At 38.9% G+C, this 20120-nt stretch overlaps 1 protein-coding gene across 1 annotated transcript in view; it reads right to left on the bottom strand.

Annotated features, from left to right (window-relative positions):
* LOC138171903 (phospholipid-transporting ATPase IC) overlaps nt 1–20120 on the bottom strand; it is a 164404-nt gene that overhangs the window by 86568 nt on the left and 57716 nt on the right. Inside the window, exon 2 of the mRNA XM_069101458.1 lies at nt 2569–2771. Coding sequence (XP_068957559.1) covers nt 2569–2749 — 181 coding nt within the window. The 5' untranslated portion in view covers nt 2750–2771. The remainder of the gene's footprint in view (nt 1–2568; nt 2772–20120) is intronic.

The following is a 20120-nucleotide window of genomic DNA, read 5'->3' as shown; positions in this document are numbered from 1 at the left end:
TTTTCCTTTTAAGCTTTTGGTGCAGGAGTTCTGACTTCACTGTCTTCCTCCTATTCCATGCTTTGATCTTTTTTGTCCCCAAAATAGGAGTGTAATGTTGGAATCTTCTGTCTGTTTTATTTCCTTTGCCTGCTTATTTTGCCACTCAATTACTTGACTTTTGGGCTTTTTGCCACAGTAGCACTCTGCCACCAGACAGGGGAGCTTTCGTCCCAAATGCTGGGGTTTTCTCAGATGCTGGAGATATTAGATGGGTGACCTCTCTGAGTCTCCACATGCTCTGGCAAGCTGGACACACACCCTAGGACCTCCACCCTAGACTGCAATCCAAATCCAAGCAGGTTAAAGCAAGAGCGATTACCCCTCAGACTGGTGGTTGGTCCACCTACACTCTGCAGGCCAGGAGCTGAAGCTGCTACGTGGCACTGACTGGCTGTGCAGGCATCTCAGTGGCTTCTCTCCCCAGGGGTAAAAGCCATGCACTCCCACTTACTGGTCCCAAAGTCCAGATTGCACTGACCTCTCACTTTGTCCTTCGCATCTATGTGTTGATAAATCTGGAAACTGCCACTGATGCTGATCTGGAGTCCCTCTGGAAGGAGGCTGGTCAGGCCTGCTCTAGGGCTAAAGCCTAGGCATGGGGCTGGGCTGGGCTTGGCTTTCAGAGTGCTGTGCTGGATTCCTGCTGGCCTGTTGGGCTGTCCTCAGTGAGAGGTTAGCTTCTCTGTGTAATTTTCTGGGTTCTGCAGCTCCAAAGTTTGTTTAGAGTCCCCTTTTTACATGGATTGGGGAAGGTGGAAGCCAGAGCAGAGGAAAGGTTGTGCTTCTAGTCCGCCATCTTGGCTCTGCCAAACTACATTAATTCTTTTGATATTTTTTACCTTTTGCTAATTAATTTTATTGGGGCAGCTAGGTGGTGCAGTGAATAGAGCACCAGCCCTGGAGTCAGTAGGACATGAGTTCAAATACCGCCTCAGACACTTAACACTTACTAGCTGTGTGACCTTGGGCAAGTCACTTAACCCCAACTGCCCCTCCAAAAAAAGAGAAGCAAAAACAAAAGCTATTTCTGTATCTATTGATATAATCATATGATTTTTACTATTTTTGTTATTGATATAATCAGTTTATAGTTTTCCTTATGTTAAGCCATCCCTGTATTCTTGATATAAATTCCACTTAGTCACCACATATAATCTTTGTTTTATTGATCCAGCATGCTTTTCAAGGGCCATTTTGATTGAAAGAAAAAAAATAGTAGGGAAAAACCCTAGATTGGGCCACTAAGAAAAGAGAAGTCACAGGTCTTAGGACACAATAAATTTTTTGTTTTGCTTTTCTGTAGCGGGGAAGGCAGGGCAATTGTGGTTAAGTGACTTGCCCAAGGTCACAGGGCTAGTAAATGTTAAGTGTCTGAGGTCACATTTGAACTCAGGACCTCCTGACTCCAGACCTGGTGCTCTATTCACTGCACCACCTAGTTGCCCCAGGACACTATAAATTTATACCATTCAACAGTTCTGGTGGAGTGTGATTATAGCTGACAACTGACACCAACAGGTATAAAATGAGTGTGCTGGACCTTGTCAGATGTAGCATATAGATATTAGGACTTTTTTTAAAATTCTAAGAAAAATTTGAACCCACAACTTCAGACTTCTCTGTATTAGCTAACATCAAATTTTTTTTTTAAAGAAAATAAAAAAAACTTTAAAACCCTTGCTAAATGTTGAAAGAACAATTGGTGTACAGGATTGATATTGAATATTCCATAGTTAATTTAGAACTATCACATAAGTTATAATTTTGTAGCATTTTGATTCATTCAACAAGTTTTGCTAAGAGCTTATTGTATATACACATACTGACTCAAGTTACCCTAAAAACAGGGATAGGATTGGAAACTGAACCCTATGATTTAATTGAATGAGCAAGACTTAGATAAGCATGAAAAATAACCACAAGATCTTATAAATCTATGGGCAGAAAAGAGATGAACGGTAAACAAAGCCGATCAGACATCTTTGTCATTCTTTTACCTGTCTATATATTTTTCCTTTGGCAAAAAGTAAGCAGTTGCAAATTCAACATTTTACACCTGACTCTTCTTCATTTTGTAGGATTTGGTTACTTTGTTTGAGATTATTTGGCTCATGACTGCTTACCCAAATCATAATGTTCCTGCACTACTTATTAGTAAATACAGACTACTATTCTCCTGAGGGCCAATTTGTGCTCTTTAATTCCTCTAACCACTTTTAATCAATCAATAAACATTAATTAAGTGTATTCTATGTGCTGAAGACTATACTAAGTGCTGGACATACAAAAAGAGGAAAATGAAACTCCAATCCAGTCCTGCCCTCAAGGAGTTAACAATCTAATGGTCAAAAGCAGCCTCTTGAGGAGGCAGAAGAAAAGTGAGGGAAAAACAATCATGGCAAGTGTAGACTGGACTGGATGGAATTTGTCTAAGTCCAGAGTATAGCTGGAATGCGGGAGACAACATTAAAAAGTTTACAGCTTTTACCCATTTGCTGGGCAAACCTCATTCCCTCGTATCATTACCTCTTCTTACTGGCTCTTGATTTTCCTCTGCTTCTCTATTGACACGGTTTTGTTCTGGTTCAACTGCAGGCTCTTGATCTTCAAGTTCATCCTCTGTTTCATCATCACTGTAGGGAACAACTTCATCATTGGGCTGAGAGTCCTCCTCAATTGTAGTTACTGAGTCTCTTTCCCTGTTCATTCTGCTGGCAATCAGGAACTATCTATTTTTAAAAGAAAGGAGGGGGATAATGAGAAAACTAAGATAGCATTATTACTGTTGTTCAGTTTGTAGTTAACTTTAGTTCTGTCCACCTCACTTCCATTATAACAGCTTATACTTCTAAAATTATAATGAATGGCCAAGATGGTGGAGTAGAAAGAGTACTCTGTGGGGCTCTGGCTTCCACCTCCCCCAATTCATGTAAAAGGGGACTCTAAACAAACTTTGGAGCTACAAAAAACACAAAATGACATAGAGAAGCTAACCTCCCACTGAGGACAGCCCAGCAGGCAAGCAGGAATCGACCAGAACAGGGCTCTGGGAGTCAAAGGTTTTAGAACCAGGGCAGGCCTAATCAACCAACAGCTAGAGGGACTTCAGATCACCAGCAGCTGTGGCAGTCCAGAATTATCAATACATAGATGCTAAGGACAAAATGAGAGGTCAGTGCAGTGTGGATTTTGGGATCCAGTAGTTGGGAGTCCATTGGCTTTTGACCCCAGGACAAGAAGCCACTGAGGCATCCTGGCCCTGCAACTGCAGCCACACATGGCTGCTTCAGCTGCTGGCCTGTAGGGTGTAGGGGAACCAAGCAACCAGTCTGAGGGGTGATTGCTCTTGGATCTGGATTGTGGTCCACCTAGTGGAGGTCCTAGGGTGTGTGACCAGCTTGCCATAGCATGTGGAGGCTTCAGAGAGGGCACCCAACTAATAGTTCAGGGGCTGGGAAAACCCCAGCATTTGGGACAGAAGCTCCCCTGTCTGGTGACAGAGTCCCACTGGGGCAAAAAAGCCCAGGGGTCAAGTGACTGAGTGGCAACATGAGCAGGCAAAGGAAGTAAAATAAACAGAGCAACCCAACTTTACACTCCTATTTTGGGGACAAAAAGGATCAACGCATGGAACAGGAAGAAGATAGTGAAGTCAGAACTCCTGCACCAAAAGCTTCAAAGAAAAATACGAGGTGGTTACAGGCCATAGAGGACCTTAAGAAGCAAATAAGAGAAGTGGAAGAAAAATTGGGAAGAGAAATGAGAATTATGCAATAAACTTATGAAATGAGAGTCAACAATCTGACTGAGGAAAATAATACCTTAAAAAATAGAGTAACTCAAATGGCAAAAGAGGCTCAAAAAGGCAATGAGGAGAGGAATGCCTTAAAAAACCAATTTGCCAGATGGAAAAAGAATCTCAAAAGCTCACTGAGGAGAATCATTCCTTCAGAATTAGATTGGAGCAAATGGAAGCTAATGACTTTATGAGAAATCAAAAAGCTGTTAAACCAACCCAAACAAATGAAAGAATAGAAGGCAATGGGAAAAATCTCATGGGAAAAAGCACTGACCTGGAAAATAGATCCAGGAAAGATAATTTTAAAATTATTGGAGTACCTGAAAGCCATGATCAAAGAAAGAACCTAGAAATCATCCTCCAAGAAATTCTCAAGAAAACTGCCCTGATATTTTAGAACCAGAGGATAAAAAAGAGGTTGAAAGAATCCACCAATCACCTCCTAAAAAAGATCCCAAAAAGAAAACTCCTAGGAATATTACAGCCAGGTTCCGAAATTCTCAGATCAAGGAGAGAATATTACAAGCAGCTGGGAAGAAACAATTTGAATATTGTGGAAACACAATCAGGATAACTTAGGATCTGGCAGCTTCTACACTGAGGGATCAAAGGGCTTGGAATATGATATTCTGGAGGTCAAAGGAGCTGGGATTAAAACCAAGAATCACCTACCCAGTAAAACTGAGTATCCTGTTTCCAGGGAAAATATGGTCATTCAGTGGAATAAAGGACTTTCAAGCATTCTTGATGAAGAAACCAGAGTTGAATAGGAAATTTGACATTCAAATACAAGAAGCAAGAGAAGCATAAGAAGGTAAACAGGGAAAAGAAATCACAAGGAATTTATCAAAGTTGAACTATTTACATTCCTGCATGGAAAAACAATAATTGTAACTTATGAAACTTTTCTCAGTATGAGAATAGTTGAAGGGAATAGAAATATATATATCCATATAGGAGGGCATGTGGGCATATGAATACATATGTGAATGTGTATATATATGTTTACAGGTATACATAGGGGGCACAAGACCAATTTACTAGGAAGGGATGATATTTAAAAGGTGAAATTAAGAGGTGAGAGAGGAATATAATGAGAGGAGATGGGGAGGGACAGAATGGGGTAAACTATCTCATATAGAAGACACAAGGGAAAATGGTTACAATGGAGGGGAAGAATAGGAAGGCAAAAAGGCAAAACCTTATTCTCATTGAATACATACACACTAAATAGTGTATCACCCTACAGGAGACTAGGAGGGAAGGGGATGAGATGGGGGATGATAGAAGGGAGGACAGGCTGGGGGGGAGGGAAGTTGGAAGCACTCACTTTTGACGGGATCAAAGAAGAGAATAGAACAAGTGGGAGGTGGGATAGGAGGGAGGGAAATATAGTCAGTCTTTTACAATATATCTAATATGATAATGTTTTGCATGTCTACACATGTACAACCTATACTTAATTGCTTATCTTCCCAGTAAAGGTGGAACGGAATGAATCTGGAATTCAAAGTTTTAAAATCAAATGTTTAAAAAAAATATATATATATATATACTATTATTAATTTAAAAAATATAATAAAATTCTTATAAATATCACTCAATCAGAGGTTCAAATTTACACAAAAAATAAGAATAAAAAGCAATTCCTTGTTTACATCACCTAAAATTTTGTAATGATGAAGAGGTTTATGGGCTTAGTCTATAATTTGGGGGGGGGGGGTAAAAAACATTTTAAATAAAAGAATTAAAACTGGAACGGCCAGGTAGCACAGCAAGCAAGTAAGAGCACTGGCTCCAGTGTCGGGATGACATGTGGATCGAATCCGGGCTCAGACACTTATTACCCAACCAGAAACTCCTGGCCGTGTAACCTCGAGCAAGTTTCTAAACCCCAATTGCTTAGGGGCAGCCAGGTGTCTCAGCGAGTAAGAGCACCGGCTCCAGTGTATACATCTATATACACACACACACAACGTGTTCCAAAAAGCCTTACTGCACTTTTGAGCTACTAAAATTTAAAAAACCTTAAGCTATTAAAACCTTCATATGATTTTGGAACATTAATAATTATTTCTGTGTCTTATTTCCTCTTTTTTTGTTGTTGTTTTTCAGTCATTTTAGACATGTGTGACTCTTTGTGACCCCACTTGGGGTTTTCATGGCAAAGATACTGGAGTAGTTTGCCATTTCCTTCTCCTGCTCATTTTACAGAGGAAACTGGGGCAAACAGAGTTAAGTGACTTGCCAGGGTCACAAAGCTAATAAATGCCTGAGATCAAATTTGAACTCAGGTCTTCTTGACTCTATATCACATTCTCTATCCTTCATGTCATCTAGCATCTATAATAAACCAATAACCCAATGCAATGGAACTTTGTGGAATTATAACGACCAAGATCAGCTGTGAAGACAATATGAGAAAATGTACCTCCCTTCCTTTTTGAAGAGGAAAGGGACTATGGATGTGGAATATCATATAGATCGTCAGATGGAGATGATGTGTTAGCTAGTTTTGTTAAACCACATTTTTTTCCCCTCTTAATTCATTGTACCCAAGGGACAACTTGTTGGGTAGGAGGAGAGAAATTCACGAAGATGCTACATGAAATAATTTCACATATGTAAAGTGCTTTGCAAACATTTAAGCATTATTTAAATACTTACAAATTGTTATATATTGAATATAACCCAATATTATTACATCCTGTACATTCTGAAATTCATTTTTTAAAAACATATGAGAAAGAAAACATCATCGTGTTGTGTGGTAAGAACGGGTTGAATCACTTAAAAGTGTAAATTTGGGCGTAGTAGGATTTTCATGTAGTTTCACAGTTGGGAAATCATTGTGAGATGAACCATCTACAATGTTTAACATGGGTTATGGTAACATGGAATAGTTGAAAGAGTGATGGACTTGAAGTTGAGAAATCTGAGTTTAAATTGGTTCTGATGGCTATTTTCTGCGAGACCTTGGGTAAGTCACTCAACCTCTCTAAGCCTCAGTCCCCTCACTGGTGAAAAATATTGCCACAGCACCAGTCCTTTCCTCATACATGGGCCCCTTGCACGCACTGCCAGGTTTGAGATATATTGTAGGTGTGGGTCATCAATTACTCTATCCATTAACTCATGATCCGACACTCCTATGTTTCTTTTACCAGCAAACTAAAGGATGTATTATTTAGGGGACAAAAGCTATTTAATTTAAAAAATATATATATATATATATATATATGCATGCATTACATAAATGTATATATGCTACCACAGGTAACCATATCATCAATGGGGGAAGAAGAAATTTTCAGGGAGCATACATTAACAGGAAATATGACCTAGGCTCAAATCTTACCACAAACACTAGCTGTGACCTTGGACAAGTCACCTAATTTCATAATGCCTCAGTTTTCTCACCTGTAAAATAAAGGAGTTGAACTATATGCCTCTTTTGATCATTTCCAGCTCCAAAAATCTCTGACCCTATGATCAGAATTGCCAAAGGGATTTTCCTGAAGTATAAATGGGACCACATAACTTCCTACTCAGTAAACACCAGGGGATTCCTATTAGCATCAAGACCAAATAAAAATTCCTCTGATACTGAATGCTCTTCACAACCTGGCCCCTTCCTAACTTTCATGTTTCGTTACACATTCCCCTGCCATGCTAGGTTATAGCCATCCTGGCCTTCATCCTGCTCTTCACACGTGGTCGCTACATCGACATTGCAGTGCCTTCCACTGGTTGTCCTCTGCATCTGAGATGCTCACTTGAATGTCCCTCATTTCCCTCTTGACACAATCTAAGCACTTGCTTTGGTATCTTTCCTACAACCCCAGGCTTCGGGTACCTTCCCCTCCAATGTCACCTCACATCTATTTTATGTCTTTTATCTAATTTGTGTGCACGTGTTTTCTCTCTCATTAGAATGTAAATTCCTTCAAGGCAAAGACGCTTTTGTCTGGGTATGTGTAAGCCCAGAAGCTGGCACAGTGCCTGGCACACAGTAAGAGCATAATAAAAGCTTGGTTAGTCAAAAAAGGCATGAATGAAACTCTTATTATTTTATTTTTCCACTTAATAATATTTTATTTATAGTGAATAGAGCACCAGTCTATTATTTTAGTGAATAGAGCACCAGGAGGTCCTGAGTTCAAATCTGGCCTCAGACACTTAACACAAATACTAGCCATGTGACCTTGGGCAAGTCACTTAACTCCAACTGACCTCCAAAAAGCCAAAAAATAATTTTTTTTTTCAAATTACATGTACACATAGTTTTCAACATTCACTTTTATAGGATTTTGAGTTCCAAAGTTTTTCTCTCCTTCCCCTTCTCCCTCTCCAAGATGGCAAGCAATCTGATACAGGCTATACATGTCTAATCATATTAAACATGCTTCCACATTATTCATGTTGTGAAAGAAGATCAGAACAGAAGGGGAAAACCATGAGAAAGAAAAAACAAAAACAAAAGAGAAAATAATATGCTTCAATTTGCATGCAGACTCCATAGTTCTTTCCCTGGGTTTGGATAGTGTTTTCCATCATGAGTCTTTTTGCAACTTAGATCCTTGTATTGCTGCGAAGAGATAAGTCTATCAAAGTTGGTCATCACACAATGTTACTGTTACTGCGTACAACGTTCTCCTGGTTCTGCTCACTTCACTTTGCATCAATTCATGTAAATCCAGGTTTTTCTGAAATCTGCCTACTCATCATTTCTTATAGCACACTAGTATTCCATTACATTCAAATAACACAACTTATTCAGTCATTCCTCAACTGATGGGCATCCCCACAATTTCCTTTGCCAACACAAAAAGAGCCGCTATAAACATTTTTGTACATAATGTACATATGGATCCTTTTCCTTTTTTCATAATCTCTTTGGGATACAGACCTAGTAGTGGAATTGTTGGAGCAAATGTGATAGCCCTTTGGGCACAGTAAAATTCTTTTAAAAAAAATAACTATTTGGGGCAGGCAGGTGACTCAGTGAGTAAGAGCACTGGTCCCAGAGTTGGGATGACCTGGGATTGAATCCGGGCTCTGATACTTAGCACCACACCCAGAAATAACTGGCCGTGTAACCTTGAGCAAGTTACTTAACCCCGATTGCTTTAAAAAATAAAAATAACTATTGTTAGATCAGCTTTCTTGAGATAGACTCTCCATTTTATGTTATTGACCCATCCCAAATTATAAAAACCCCATCTGGCAGGGAGACATCATAAGTTTCACAAATTTATAACAGCTTTAATATAAACTGTCAAGGAACTGAAGAGATTTTTAGTGGGCGTATGTTAATTTTGAATGTACAAACCACTAAAGAGCAAGCAAATTTGGGGAAGCAGCAAAAATCCATGAAATTTCTCTAAGGTCCACCTGTCTCCTGATGTCTTCCATGCCCCTCCCATATATATCATCAGGTACAGGAGGTTCCAGGCATCAGGGAAATAGAACCTTTCTGACACTAACTTCAAGGAAGTTCCTAGTCTGTCTTAAATAGGGAAAGGGGACACGGATCAGTTTTCCCTTACCTTTGCTTCATCACCATAGACTGATTTTTTCCATAGGTATAGTTAAAAAAATATCCTGTTCATGACAGTGACTAATATTTCATGTCTACAGAGAATTCTATTATTATAAAGTGCCTTTCATATTTGATTGGGAAAAAACAGCCTTCAAATTATAAAAGATACAAATTGTGTTAAGGAAATTAAAATCTCAAGCACATGCTCTTTTAATAAAGATTTGAATATGATATGCTTGGAGAGCAGGTGCCTGGGCCTGAGCAATATGTGAATAAACACATTAAAAATTTATTGGAAATGTTGGGTGCCAATAAATAGTTTCTTTCCAAAGTTATGATATTATTTGAAGAATCATGACAAATTTATGGCTAAACAACTGAATAAGGATGACTTTTGACTAATCCAATCCCAGTTTGTCCTGAATAATTTCATCCATACCTATCTTTTCATCACTGTGGGAAATTTTCTGGTTTGGAATTTCTCTCCAGTAATACAAACTGGCATCTTGTCCAAAAAATGTTCAAGAGAACCTGGGACTCAGACAGATTAAAGTGACTAGATCTACTGATGTCAGAGGTCAAACTTGAACTAGAACCACAATTGAACTTGGAATCTTGCTCATTCTAAAGCTAGGTGATTAGAATGACTAACTCTAGGCACAGTGAGGTGGCAGTGGATGGAGTTCTGGGCCTGGAGGCAGTGAGTTCAAATCTAGTGTCATTTACGAAGTGTGTGACCCTGGACGAGTCACTTAAACTTGTTTGCCTCAGATTCCTCATATGTAAAATGAGCTAGAGAAGGAAATGGCAAACCACTCCAGTATCTTTGCTAAGAAAACCCCAAATAGAGTCATGAAGAGTAAGACTGAAAATGACTGAACAACAATTCTAAGGTGAGCATTCTATACACGAATACTAGATTGACACTCATTCTAATAACAGAATGGTTAATTACTCTGTTTCAGCAGAGAAAATAGTTAGCAATTTAAATTTTGAAGACTCCTGGGATGAAATTATCATCCATTTTACATTAAATTATTACTTTAATTAAGAACTATTCTCTTTCATTACATTGTTAGAATATTATGTATAGTCAGTCCTAGGCCATACTGACAGATTTCACTTTTATGTTTAAAACATAGTCCACATCAGCGACCAGAGAAGCCTTGTTAATTCACTAGAGAGCTGACTCTACCTGGTTTTGAAATGCAGTATGACATCTTTCAACTCCATCTATTTCACTGGTTGTCTCCCCCCCTTGTAATTCTTGTTTTCCTTCAAGGCTCAACCACCTTTTTCCTTGTATGATATTTATATACATATAATATCCTCCTTCCTACCTCCAGGAGACTGTTGCTATTCAACCTTCATACTTAAAGAGGACAAATGACATCATGATGTTGGGGTCAGGGTATAGTATGTTCTGCTGGCGGATCCATCCAAATGAGCTCAGAAGGCTCTACCACAGGTTGGGCACAAATAGTCCATTTGAACATTTGGGATGGAGATGTTTCTAGATTTGTGCATCTCACATTTCCTTTGTGCTACTGTAATTCTGCTTTGCACATAGAGCACAGCGCCTTCTTTGATGGTTGGCATGTCTTGCTTTAATATAGTCCTATGCCAATGTCTCCCATGCCTCACAACTGATACTAAAGTTCTTCAGAGAGACCTTGAAAGTGTCCTTGTGTGCTTCTTCTGACCTCTGTGTGTGAGCTCTCTGTAAAATAGCCTTTTGGGTAATCCTACATTTGGCATTCAACGAATGTGGGCAGCCCTTCAGAGTTGCACTCACTGCAGCAGAGTTTGAATGCTTGGCAGTTCAGCTCAAGACTGAGGACCTATGTACAGTATCCTGTTTCCCCGGGTGATCTTCAGAATTTTCCTAAGACAATTTAGATGGAAGCAATTCAGTTTCCTGGCAGGGCACTAGCATACTGTCTAGGTTTCACAAGCATACAACAATAATGTGAGCACAATGGTTCTGTAGATCTTCAGTTTGGTAGGTAGCCCAATACCTCTTCTCTCCCACTTTCCTTCGGACTCTCCTAAATGCTGAGCTGGCCCTGGTCATGCGTGTCAACCTCATTATCTATGTTGGAAATCCATGGAAATCACAATGCTAAGGTAAGTAAACTTATCCACAGCAGTCAAAATTTTTCCATTTACTATAACCTATAGTTCCACATATGGATGGTACAGTGCTGGCTGGTGGAGAATCTCTGATTTTTTTTGGTGTTAACTGTCAGGCCAAAATTAGCACAAGCAGCAGAGAATCAATCCACACTGCTTTATCTGAGCCTCTGAGGAAAACAGCATCAAGGTTAGCTACTGTACTGATGGCAAACTATAACTTGAAAAGGCTACAAGCTGAGACTAAAGTGGAGGGAGAGTGGGTGTTCGACGATGATTGTGCATTCATTGCAGCCTCCAATGCTGAGAAGCAACAAAGTATGAATTCAGGAGGATTTTTTGAAAGCAAGGTCTTTAGATTACCAGAACCTATCATAGTGTCTTGCAACAGAAGGTACATACAAATTTTTTTTAAAACAGACCTATAATTTTATTAGAGGAGAGAGCTCCTGGTGAAGAACTTTCTCTATTAATGAATGTCAGCAACTTCTTTGCAATTTATAATCCTAGCACGTTGCCTGGGTCAATGAGAGGTAAAGAACTTGCCCAAGGTCACACAGGCAGACTTTTCCTGACATGGTTCTGGAAATCTGCCTCTCCTATTTTTGCCAATTACTCTTTGTTCAGCTTTCTGGAACCAAAAAGAACAGAACGAATTCTTCTCTCCCCCTAAAACTCTTTATATACAAGGTATTCCAAAAGTCTAAGAGAAATTTTAAATCTTGGTAGCTTAAAATTGCCTTAAAATTTTTTTGGCAGCCATGCCGTCTCTCCCAAATCTTTTCTTCTTCAGGCTACATTAGTTCCTTCAAACAATTCTCCTATGACCTGCTGTTCAGACCCCTCACTACCGTGGTTGTTTTTTTCTACATTTTCTCCATCTTGTTAATTCCCTTCTTTAAAATATGGAGTGCAAAACTGAACATCAGACTCTTTCTATGATCTGACCAGGACAGAGTACAGCAGGATTATTACCTTTCTTGTCCTGGAGACCATCTCTCTTCTAAAACTTTAAGGATTAGCCATGCATGTCAATTGATACAAAGTATTTTATTACACTTTCCCTTTGAAATAAAAATTTTCATCCATTTTTATTTTCTTTGTATTGTGGATGAAAAAAATATGTATTGGTCAACTGATACCAGTTGGTCCTTCAAAGTATTCTTAAATAGGGGCAGCTAAGTGGCTCAGTGAATAGAGCACCAGCCCTGGAGTCAGGAGGACCTGAGTTCAAATATGACCTCTGACACTTAACACAAATACTAGCCATGTGACCTTGGGCAAGTCACTTAACCCCAATTGCCTCAAAAAAGCAAAAAAAAAAGTATTCTTAAAGTCCAGTCCTTCTAGTGTTTAATGCAGTCTAAGATTGTACTAATTTTTTTGGTTATGACACTCACACTGTTATTGTTGAATCATATTTAATTTATAATTCACCCAAATCATGAGTTTTTTTTTTAATTTTATTTTTTTGCTTTTTGAAGGGGGGAAGGGTTAAATGACTTGCCCAAGGTCACATAGCTAGTTTTTTTTGTGTTAAGTGTCTGAGGCTGTATTTGAACTCAGGTCCTCCTGACTCCAGGGCTGGTGCTCTATTCACTTTGCCACCTAGCCACCCCATCATTAGATCTTTTTCAAACTTCTACATATTTATGCCTTCCTCTATATGCACTTGTAAAGATGATTTGGGGAACCTATGTACCATATGTGACTTTACATTTATCCCTATCAAATTCCATCTTATTAGACTCAGTCCATTTTTTTTTTAGATACAGACTGTCACTTGGCATGTTAGTTATTCCCATCAGATTTGTGTCATCTGAAATTTGATAAGCACACAACCTTTGCTTTTATCCAAATCATTCATAAAAATGTTAAACAGCACAGAGCCAAATACAGATGAACGGGGCATTCCACTTACAGTTCTGTTCCTCTTATTCCCCCTTTCACTGACACCCACCATTTAAGGATTACTCTTTGGGTCTGGCCCACACTCTCTAGTATGACCACAAGGAACTCCATTTTGTCCATTTTCATCCCATTTTCCACTTTTATATTTACTTGCTCTTGCAACCCTTCAATGAAAACATTAACAAAAGAATAACCCTAAGGCAGACAAACCAGAGAACATGAAGAAGGATATGCAAGCAAACTTGGGACAACGAGGTGGTGTAGGGGACAAAGCACTCAGGAAGACTGAGTTCAAGTCTGACCTCAGATATATACTAGCTATGTGACCCTGGAAAAGTCACTTAACTCTGTCTGCCTCAGTTTCCTCTGTAAAATGGGTTGGAGAAGGAAATATCAAACCATCCCTGTACCTTTGCCAAGAAAACTCCAAAAGGGGTCACAAAGGGTTGGGCACAACTGAAAGACAACATGCAAATCAACTTGAGTTTTAATTGTTTAAAACTGCACTAAGCCTTTGGAACAACCTATATTGTATATACACAACTATTTCTCCCCTTTGTATTAATTTATTTCTGGCTTAGAAAATGTAAGTAAAATCGAGTCAAGGATTTTAAAGCTCCATGTGGAAAATGCTATCCACATCCAGAGAAAGAGCTATGGAGTCTGAATGCAGATGGAAGCATACTATTTTCTTTCTTTTTTTTGTTTTCTCTTTCTCATGGTTTTTCCTTTTTGTTCCGATTCATTCACAACATGACTAATGTAGAAATATGTTTAATATGATTGTACATGAATAGCCTATATTAGACTGCGTGCTATTTTGGGGAGGGGGAAAGATTAGAACTCAAACTCTTGTAAAAGTGAGTGTTGAAAACTAAAAATGAATTTAAAAAATAGAAAATGTTTGTATAATTAAGACAGAAGGAGAACTATTTATGACCCATTGGTAATAAAACAGATTTAGGTTGGCAAATTAGTCTTCATTCAGCTCATGAGCTAGTCATTATGAATGGATATAGAAAACTCAGAAACAAAGTGAACGAGAGGGTGGAACATTACAATAGATACCATCCCCAAGCATTGGCTTTTGAGTATTCCCAAAATGCTTTTCTTTCCAAAATGTTTATCATGATGAGTCACAGCAATTCACTTTTATGACAAATAACAAAAGGGAAAAGGGAAAATGGAATTGCTGTTTTTAAATCCAGACTGCATCTTTCTTTGTGAAGAGGTTAAGGACAATAGCCTGTTTTAATTCCATTCCTAGTACTTCTATAATTATACCTCCATAGCTCCTGTTATAATCAGGCTTAAGGAACACTATATAGGCGTATGTTTTGTAAGTTACACCTAACTGGAAACAAAACCTCTATGATAATATTAATAACATCTTGCTTCTGACGAGTCTTTCAAGTTGGATTAGTTGTCATGCTAGAAGAATCAGTCTATTGATGGAGGATCAAGGACAACTTTGTAAAAAAGAAATTCCAATTTGGCCTCAGTGAATGAATGTCAACCCAATGGCTTCACCTTTTCCCAGAATCTAGTCTTTGGTCCAGATTTATAGGAAATAAGAACTTTGGTAAAAAGGTGTGCTAAAAAAAGAAAGGTGTGGGTAGGGCTCATTTGTAAGTGAGGAGGGGAAGTGGCTCACTCTATGCTTAGGTTGCTAATGAACTAAAAATCTCAAAAAAAATATCAACTGACTACAAAGTGTCAATTAATCAATCAGCATGCACTAAGCTCCTACTATGTGTCAAGTATACTGTTAAATGCTAAGAATATAAAGAAAGGTAAAAAAAACCAAACAAAACAGTCATAGTCTAACAGGGGAGAAGATGTAAACAGGATAAAGTGAGCAGTAATCTCAAAGGGACAGCCAGGTGGCACAGTGGATAGAGCACTGGCCCTAGAGTCAGGAAGACCCATCCTCCCGAGTTCAAATCTGGCCTCAGACACTGACTAGCTTAACTCTGTCACTTTCCTCATCAATAAAATGATCTGGAGAAGGAAATGACAAACCACTCCAGTATCTTTGCCAAGAAAACCCCAAATGCGGTCATGAACAGTCAGGCACGATTAAAAAATGGCTAATCAACAAGTCTCAAAGGGAAAACATTAAGATTAAAGAGCACTGCAAAGATTTTCTTGAAGAACACGAGACTTTAGCTGAGACTTGAAGGAAACCAAGAAAATCAGGAAGCAAAGATGTGTGTATGTATGTATGTGTGTGTATGTATGTGTGTGTATGTATATGTGTGTGTATGTATATGTGTGTATCTGTATTATTGTATGTATGTATGTGTGTGTATGTATATGTGTGTATGTATATGTGTATCTGTATTACTGTATGTATGCATATATGTGTATCTATGTTATAGGTGTATCTATGTATCTGTATTGTTATGTGTGTATGTGTATATGCATGTGTGTATCTATATTGTTATGTGTATGTATATCTATATTATTATATGTACACATGTATATCTACATGTGTGTATGTATATGTGTGCACCTGTATTATCATATGTGTGTATATCTGTATTATTATATGTGTGTGTATGTCTATCTATCTATCTATCTGTCTGTCTATCTATCTATCTATCTGGAGGGGGGGGAGGCAGTTCCTGGCAGGAAGAACAATCCAATAAAATTCTCAGATTCAGAAGATGGAGCATTGTGGATGAGAAAGAGCAAGGAGCCATTGTCACTGAAGGGTGTAGCCCCTGGAGGGGAGTCAGGTGTAAGAAGTCAGATAAATGACTTGATTGCATACAGACAGTAGTACAGACAATTGTGTCTTCCTGGAATGTGTGTTTATCTTTGGTAAATCTCACACCCTTTCCAGTACTTTAACAAATACAGGGTTCCAGGTATCTATTAAGGATCAAAGATCCCTTCCAACCCTAAACTTCTGATCCTAGGGTTACAATTTGTCAACAAAGCAGGAAAAGGTAACTCCTTCTTAATCATTATGAATTGCTGTTGTTCAGCCGTTCCAGTTGTCTGACTTTTCATGATCCCATTCAGGATTTTCTTGGCAAAGATGCTGGAGTGTTTTGTAATTTCCTTCTCCAGATCATTTTACAGATAAGGAACTGAGGCAAACAAGGTTAAGTGACTTGCCTATGGTCACACAGCTATTAAGTATCTGAGGCTGCATTAGAACTCAGGTCTTTCTAACTCCAGGCCCTGGAGCTCTATCCATTGTGTCACCTGGCTGCCAATCATTACAAATAGTGACCCATTTATAAAATATACTAATCATCACCGAATTTGACAGACCATAGAGTCAGAGAAGAAGCATTTATTAAGTGCTTCCTACATGCCAGCCCTGGGCTGAGTGATGGAGATACAAGGAAAGGCAAACCCCACAAGTAAGTGGTCATTGAGTCTCTGCTTGAGGGAGCTCATCTGCCCCTCAGGGCTGCTCATTCCAATTTGAGTCAGCTCTAGTCTGTATGAAACTCCTCCTGACAGCAAGTCTCAGTTTGCCACTATCATGTAGCTTCCACCCAGTGCTTCAGTTTCTGCTTTCTGGGGCCTAGGAGGAGCCTATTTGCCTCTTCTTTATGTCAATCCTTCAGATCCTTGAAGAAGGCAATCATGTCTCTCCTCCCCTCCCCACCCCCCCCAGATTTCACTTCTTTCTAGGATATGTGTGACCTGTTCCTTCCACCAATCCTCTTAACACACAGAGTCAAAGCCCTTTACAATCCTAGGCAGACTAACATAATGAATATTAGGGATCAGGGCAAAAAGTCTAGCTTCTTTTTGCCCCTTTCTCCATCTATGATTAGCAATGTGAATATGGACATTTCTCTAATGATCTTACCCTAGACTCAGGAGTTCTGAGACCTCCAATTGCACATTTTCAGGAAACTAAGAGCTTTTTCGTGAGCCTACTACACATGACCTCACATTCAGTTCATCAATAAGCATTTACTAAGCAGATATTGTGCTAAGTTGGTGTTTCAGCTGTGTCTGACTCTTTCTGTCCCCATTTGGGGTTTTCTTGGCAGCCATACTGAAGTAACTTGCCATTTCCTTCTCCAGCTCATTTTACAGATGAAGAAACTGTGACAAACAGGATTAAGTGACTTGTCTAGGGTCACACAGCTAGTGAATTCCTGTGGCTGGATTTGAACTCAGGTCCTCTTGGAGTTCTATCCATTGTACCACCTAGCTTAGCTGTTCCTACCATGCTACATACATGGACACACAAAAAAAATGCAAAAGAAAGACACTACTCTCAAGGAGATCACAATCTAATGAATAAGAGAACATGTAAACTATGTAAAACATAAGACAATATAGAGGATAAAGTATAGAAAATCAGTGAGGGAAGGCACTGGCATTAAGAGAGAATCAGAAATGACCTCTTTTTTTTTTGGAGGGGGGAAGGCAGGGCAATTGGGGTTAAGTGACTTGTCCAAGGTCACACAGCTAGTGTGAAGTGTTGGAGGCTGGATTTGAACTCAGGTCCTCCTGACTCCAGGGCCCATGCTCTATTCACTATGCCACCTAGTTGCCTCTTTTTTTAAAAATCATTTTTATTTTCAGGTCCATGTTCTCTTTTCACCTCCCTCTGCCATCCCCCCACTAAAAAAAGCAACAAAACCCCAAACCTGCCACAAACATGTATAGTCAAGCAAAGTTAATTTGCATATTCATGGAGGTGGATAATATGCTTCATCAGCAGTCCTCTGGAATCATGGTTGGTCACTGTGTGCATAAAAGTTCCTAAATTTTTCAAAGTTGTCTTTACATTGTTTTTGTTATTGTATAAATTATTCTTCTGCTTCTGTTCACTTCATTTGCATCAGTTTATACAAGTCTTCCCGTGTTTTTATGAAACCATCCACTTCAACGTTTCTTACACTTGGGAAAGGACTCTTGTAAAAGATGGACTTTTAGAGTCATCTTGGAGGAGCCCAGGGAATCCAAGAGGCAGTAATTATTATTTCAAAATTCAAATATAATACGATATGATATGTAAAATATACATCAGGTGTGCTTGAGACCAATATTTCTCTTCCTTTTTTTTTTTTTAAAGAAATTTTGTTGGGTGGCTAGGTGGTGAAGTGAGTAGAGCACCAACCCTGGAGTCAGGAGGACCTGAGTTCAAAATCAGCCTCAGTCATCTAACATTTACTAGCCCTGTGACCTTGGGCAAGTCACTTAACCCCAACTGCCTCTACAAGGCAAAAAAAACCCAAAAAGGAAACAAGAACAAAAAAGAAATTATGTTATCACTCATAAACACCAATTGTGAATAGCTCCCTCAGTTATGTCAGCAGGATAACACCAAACTCAAACGGCTTTAATTGATATCTAATCATTATTTTATTCCATATCGAAAGCTCACACAGTGCTATCCAACTTAGATTACAAACTCTTGGAAGACAAACCATTCACACCCAAGCTTCTCGCTACGTAGATTGCAAGGCAAGCATTCAACGAATATAACTCTCTTCAGCAGTGAGGAAAGTGAGGTTGGTGACTTTGCATGGCCCTCCCTCACTTAAATCCAATTCACTTGCTTTCATTGCATCATCTCCCTGATGTGATGGTCCTTTTTGAGAATGAAGGACAAACAGGTTTTTGTTATTATTGTTTGTTTTTGCTCTGTAGTTGACATCTCATAAAAAAAAATGAGCATTTCCACATTAACAGAACAAAGAAAATTTTACATGAAACCATAAATTAAAAAAAACTAATACAATAAATTCAACCCATTAATTTCAAAGTCCTCCAGCTTATCTGTGAACATTGTGCATGTTTTTTAAATGCTACACTGACCTTTTCTTTTTTGGCATCTCTATGACTAGTCCCTCTGTCCATGACAGTCGCAATTTAAAAAAAAGAATCCTACCCTGTAATAAGTATGTGTAATCAAGCAAAACAAACAAACAAAACAACAAATAACACATTCATTGTGATGGGAGTCCTATTTTAATCTCTACCACCCTCTCACCTCCTACCCACCCACCCCTCAAGGCTAGTTTTTCCTTGAAGCCATTTGGAGACATAACTAGCTCAGGCTGTTGACATCGTCATTACCTAAATAAAATAGTCATGCAGAACTTCAGGGGCTCTGGAGCTTCTGACTAGCTGGCAGACCACCATGGACAATTCAGTGAGGGAAGTTTTACTCAGCTGAATCAACTAAGGTTTCCCTAATGCATAATACTGATAGTAATCCTTCTCCCACCATGACTACATAATTTCTACACTAGCCATGTAAAAAAATGTTTTCCTTCTTTAATCTATCTGGGATGTAGGCTGAGTAGCAGTATCATTGGGGCAAGGGGTATGTTTAATTTAGTAACATTTAGAGTACCATTCCAAGTTGCATTCCAGAAAGGCTGGAATAATTCACAGCTCCACCAACAGTGCACTGAGGGATGTGCCTGTCTTCTCAACCTAATAGCCACCATTTTCCTTTTTTGTCTCTACCATCATCATCTGAGACAGAACTTCACAGCTGTTTTTTTTTTTAAAGCAATCGGGGTTAAGTAACTTGCTCAAGGTTACACGGCCAGATGTTTCTGGGTGGGTAATAAGTGTCTGAGCCCGGATTTGATCCACATGTCATCCCGAACACTGGAGCTGGTGCTCTTACTTGCAGTGCTCACAGCTGTTTTAATTGTCATTTCTATTATTAATGATTGGGAACATTTTTTTTAACAT

The sequence above is a fragment of the Petaurus breviceps genome, unplaced genomic scaffold (assembly GCF_028583685.1).
Source record: "Petaurus breviceps papuanus isolate PSGF00001 unplaced genomic scaffold, PetGlider_PUasm1.0 128, whole genome shotgun sequence".
Classification (NCBI taxonomy): domain Eukaryota; kingdom Metazoa; phylum Chordata; class Mammalia; order Diprotodontia; family Petauridae; genus Petaurus; species Petaurus breviceps.
This window is presented reverse-complemented; position numbering and strand designations above follow the sequence as displayed.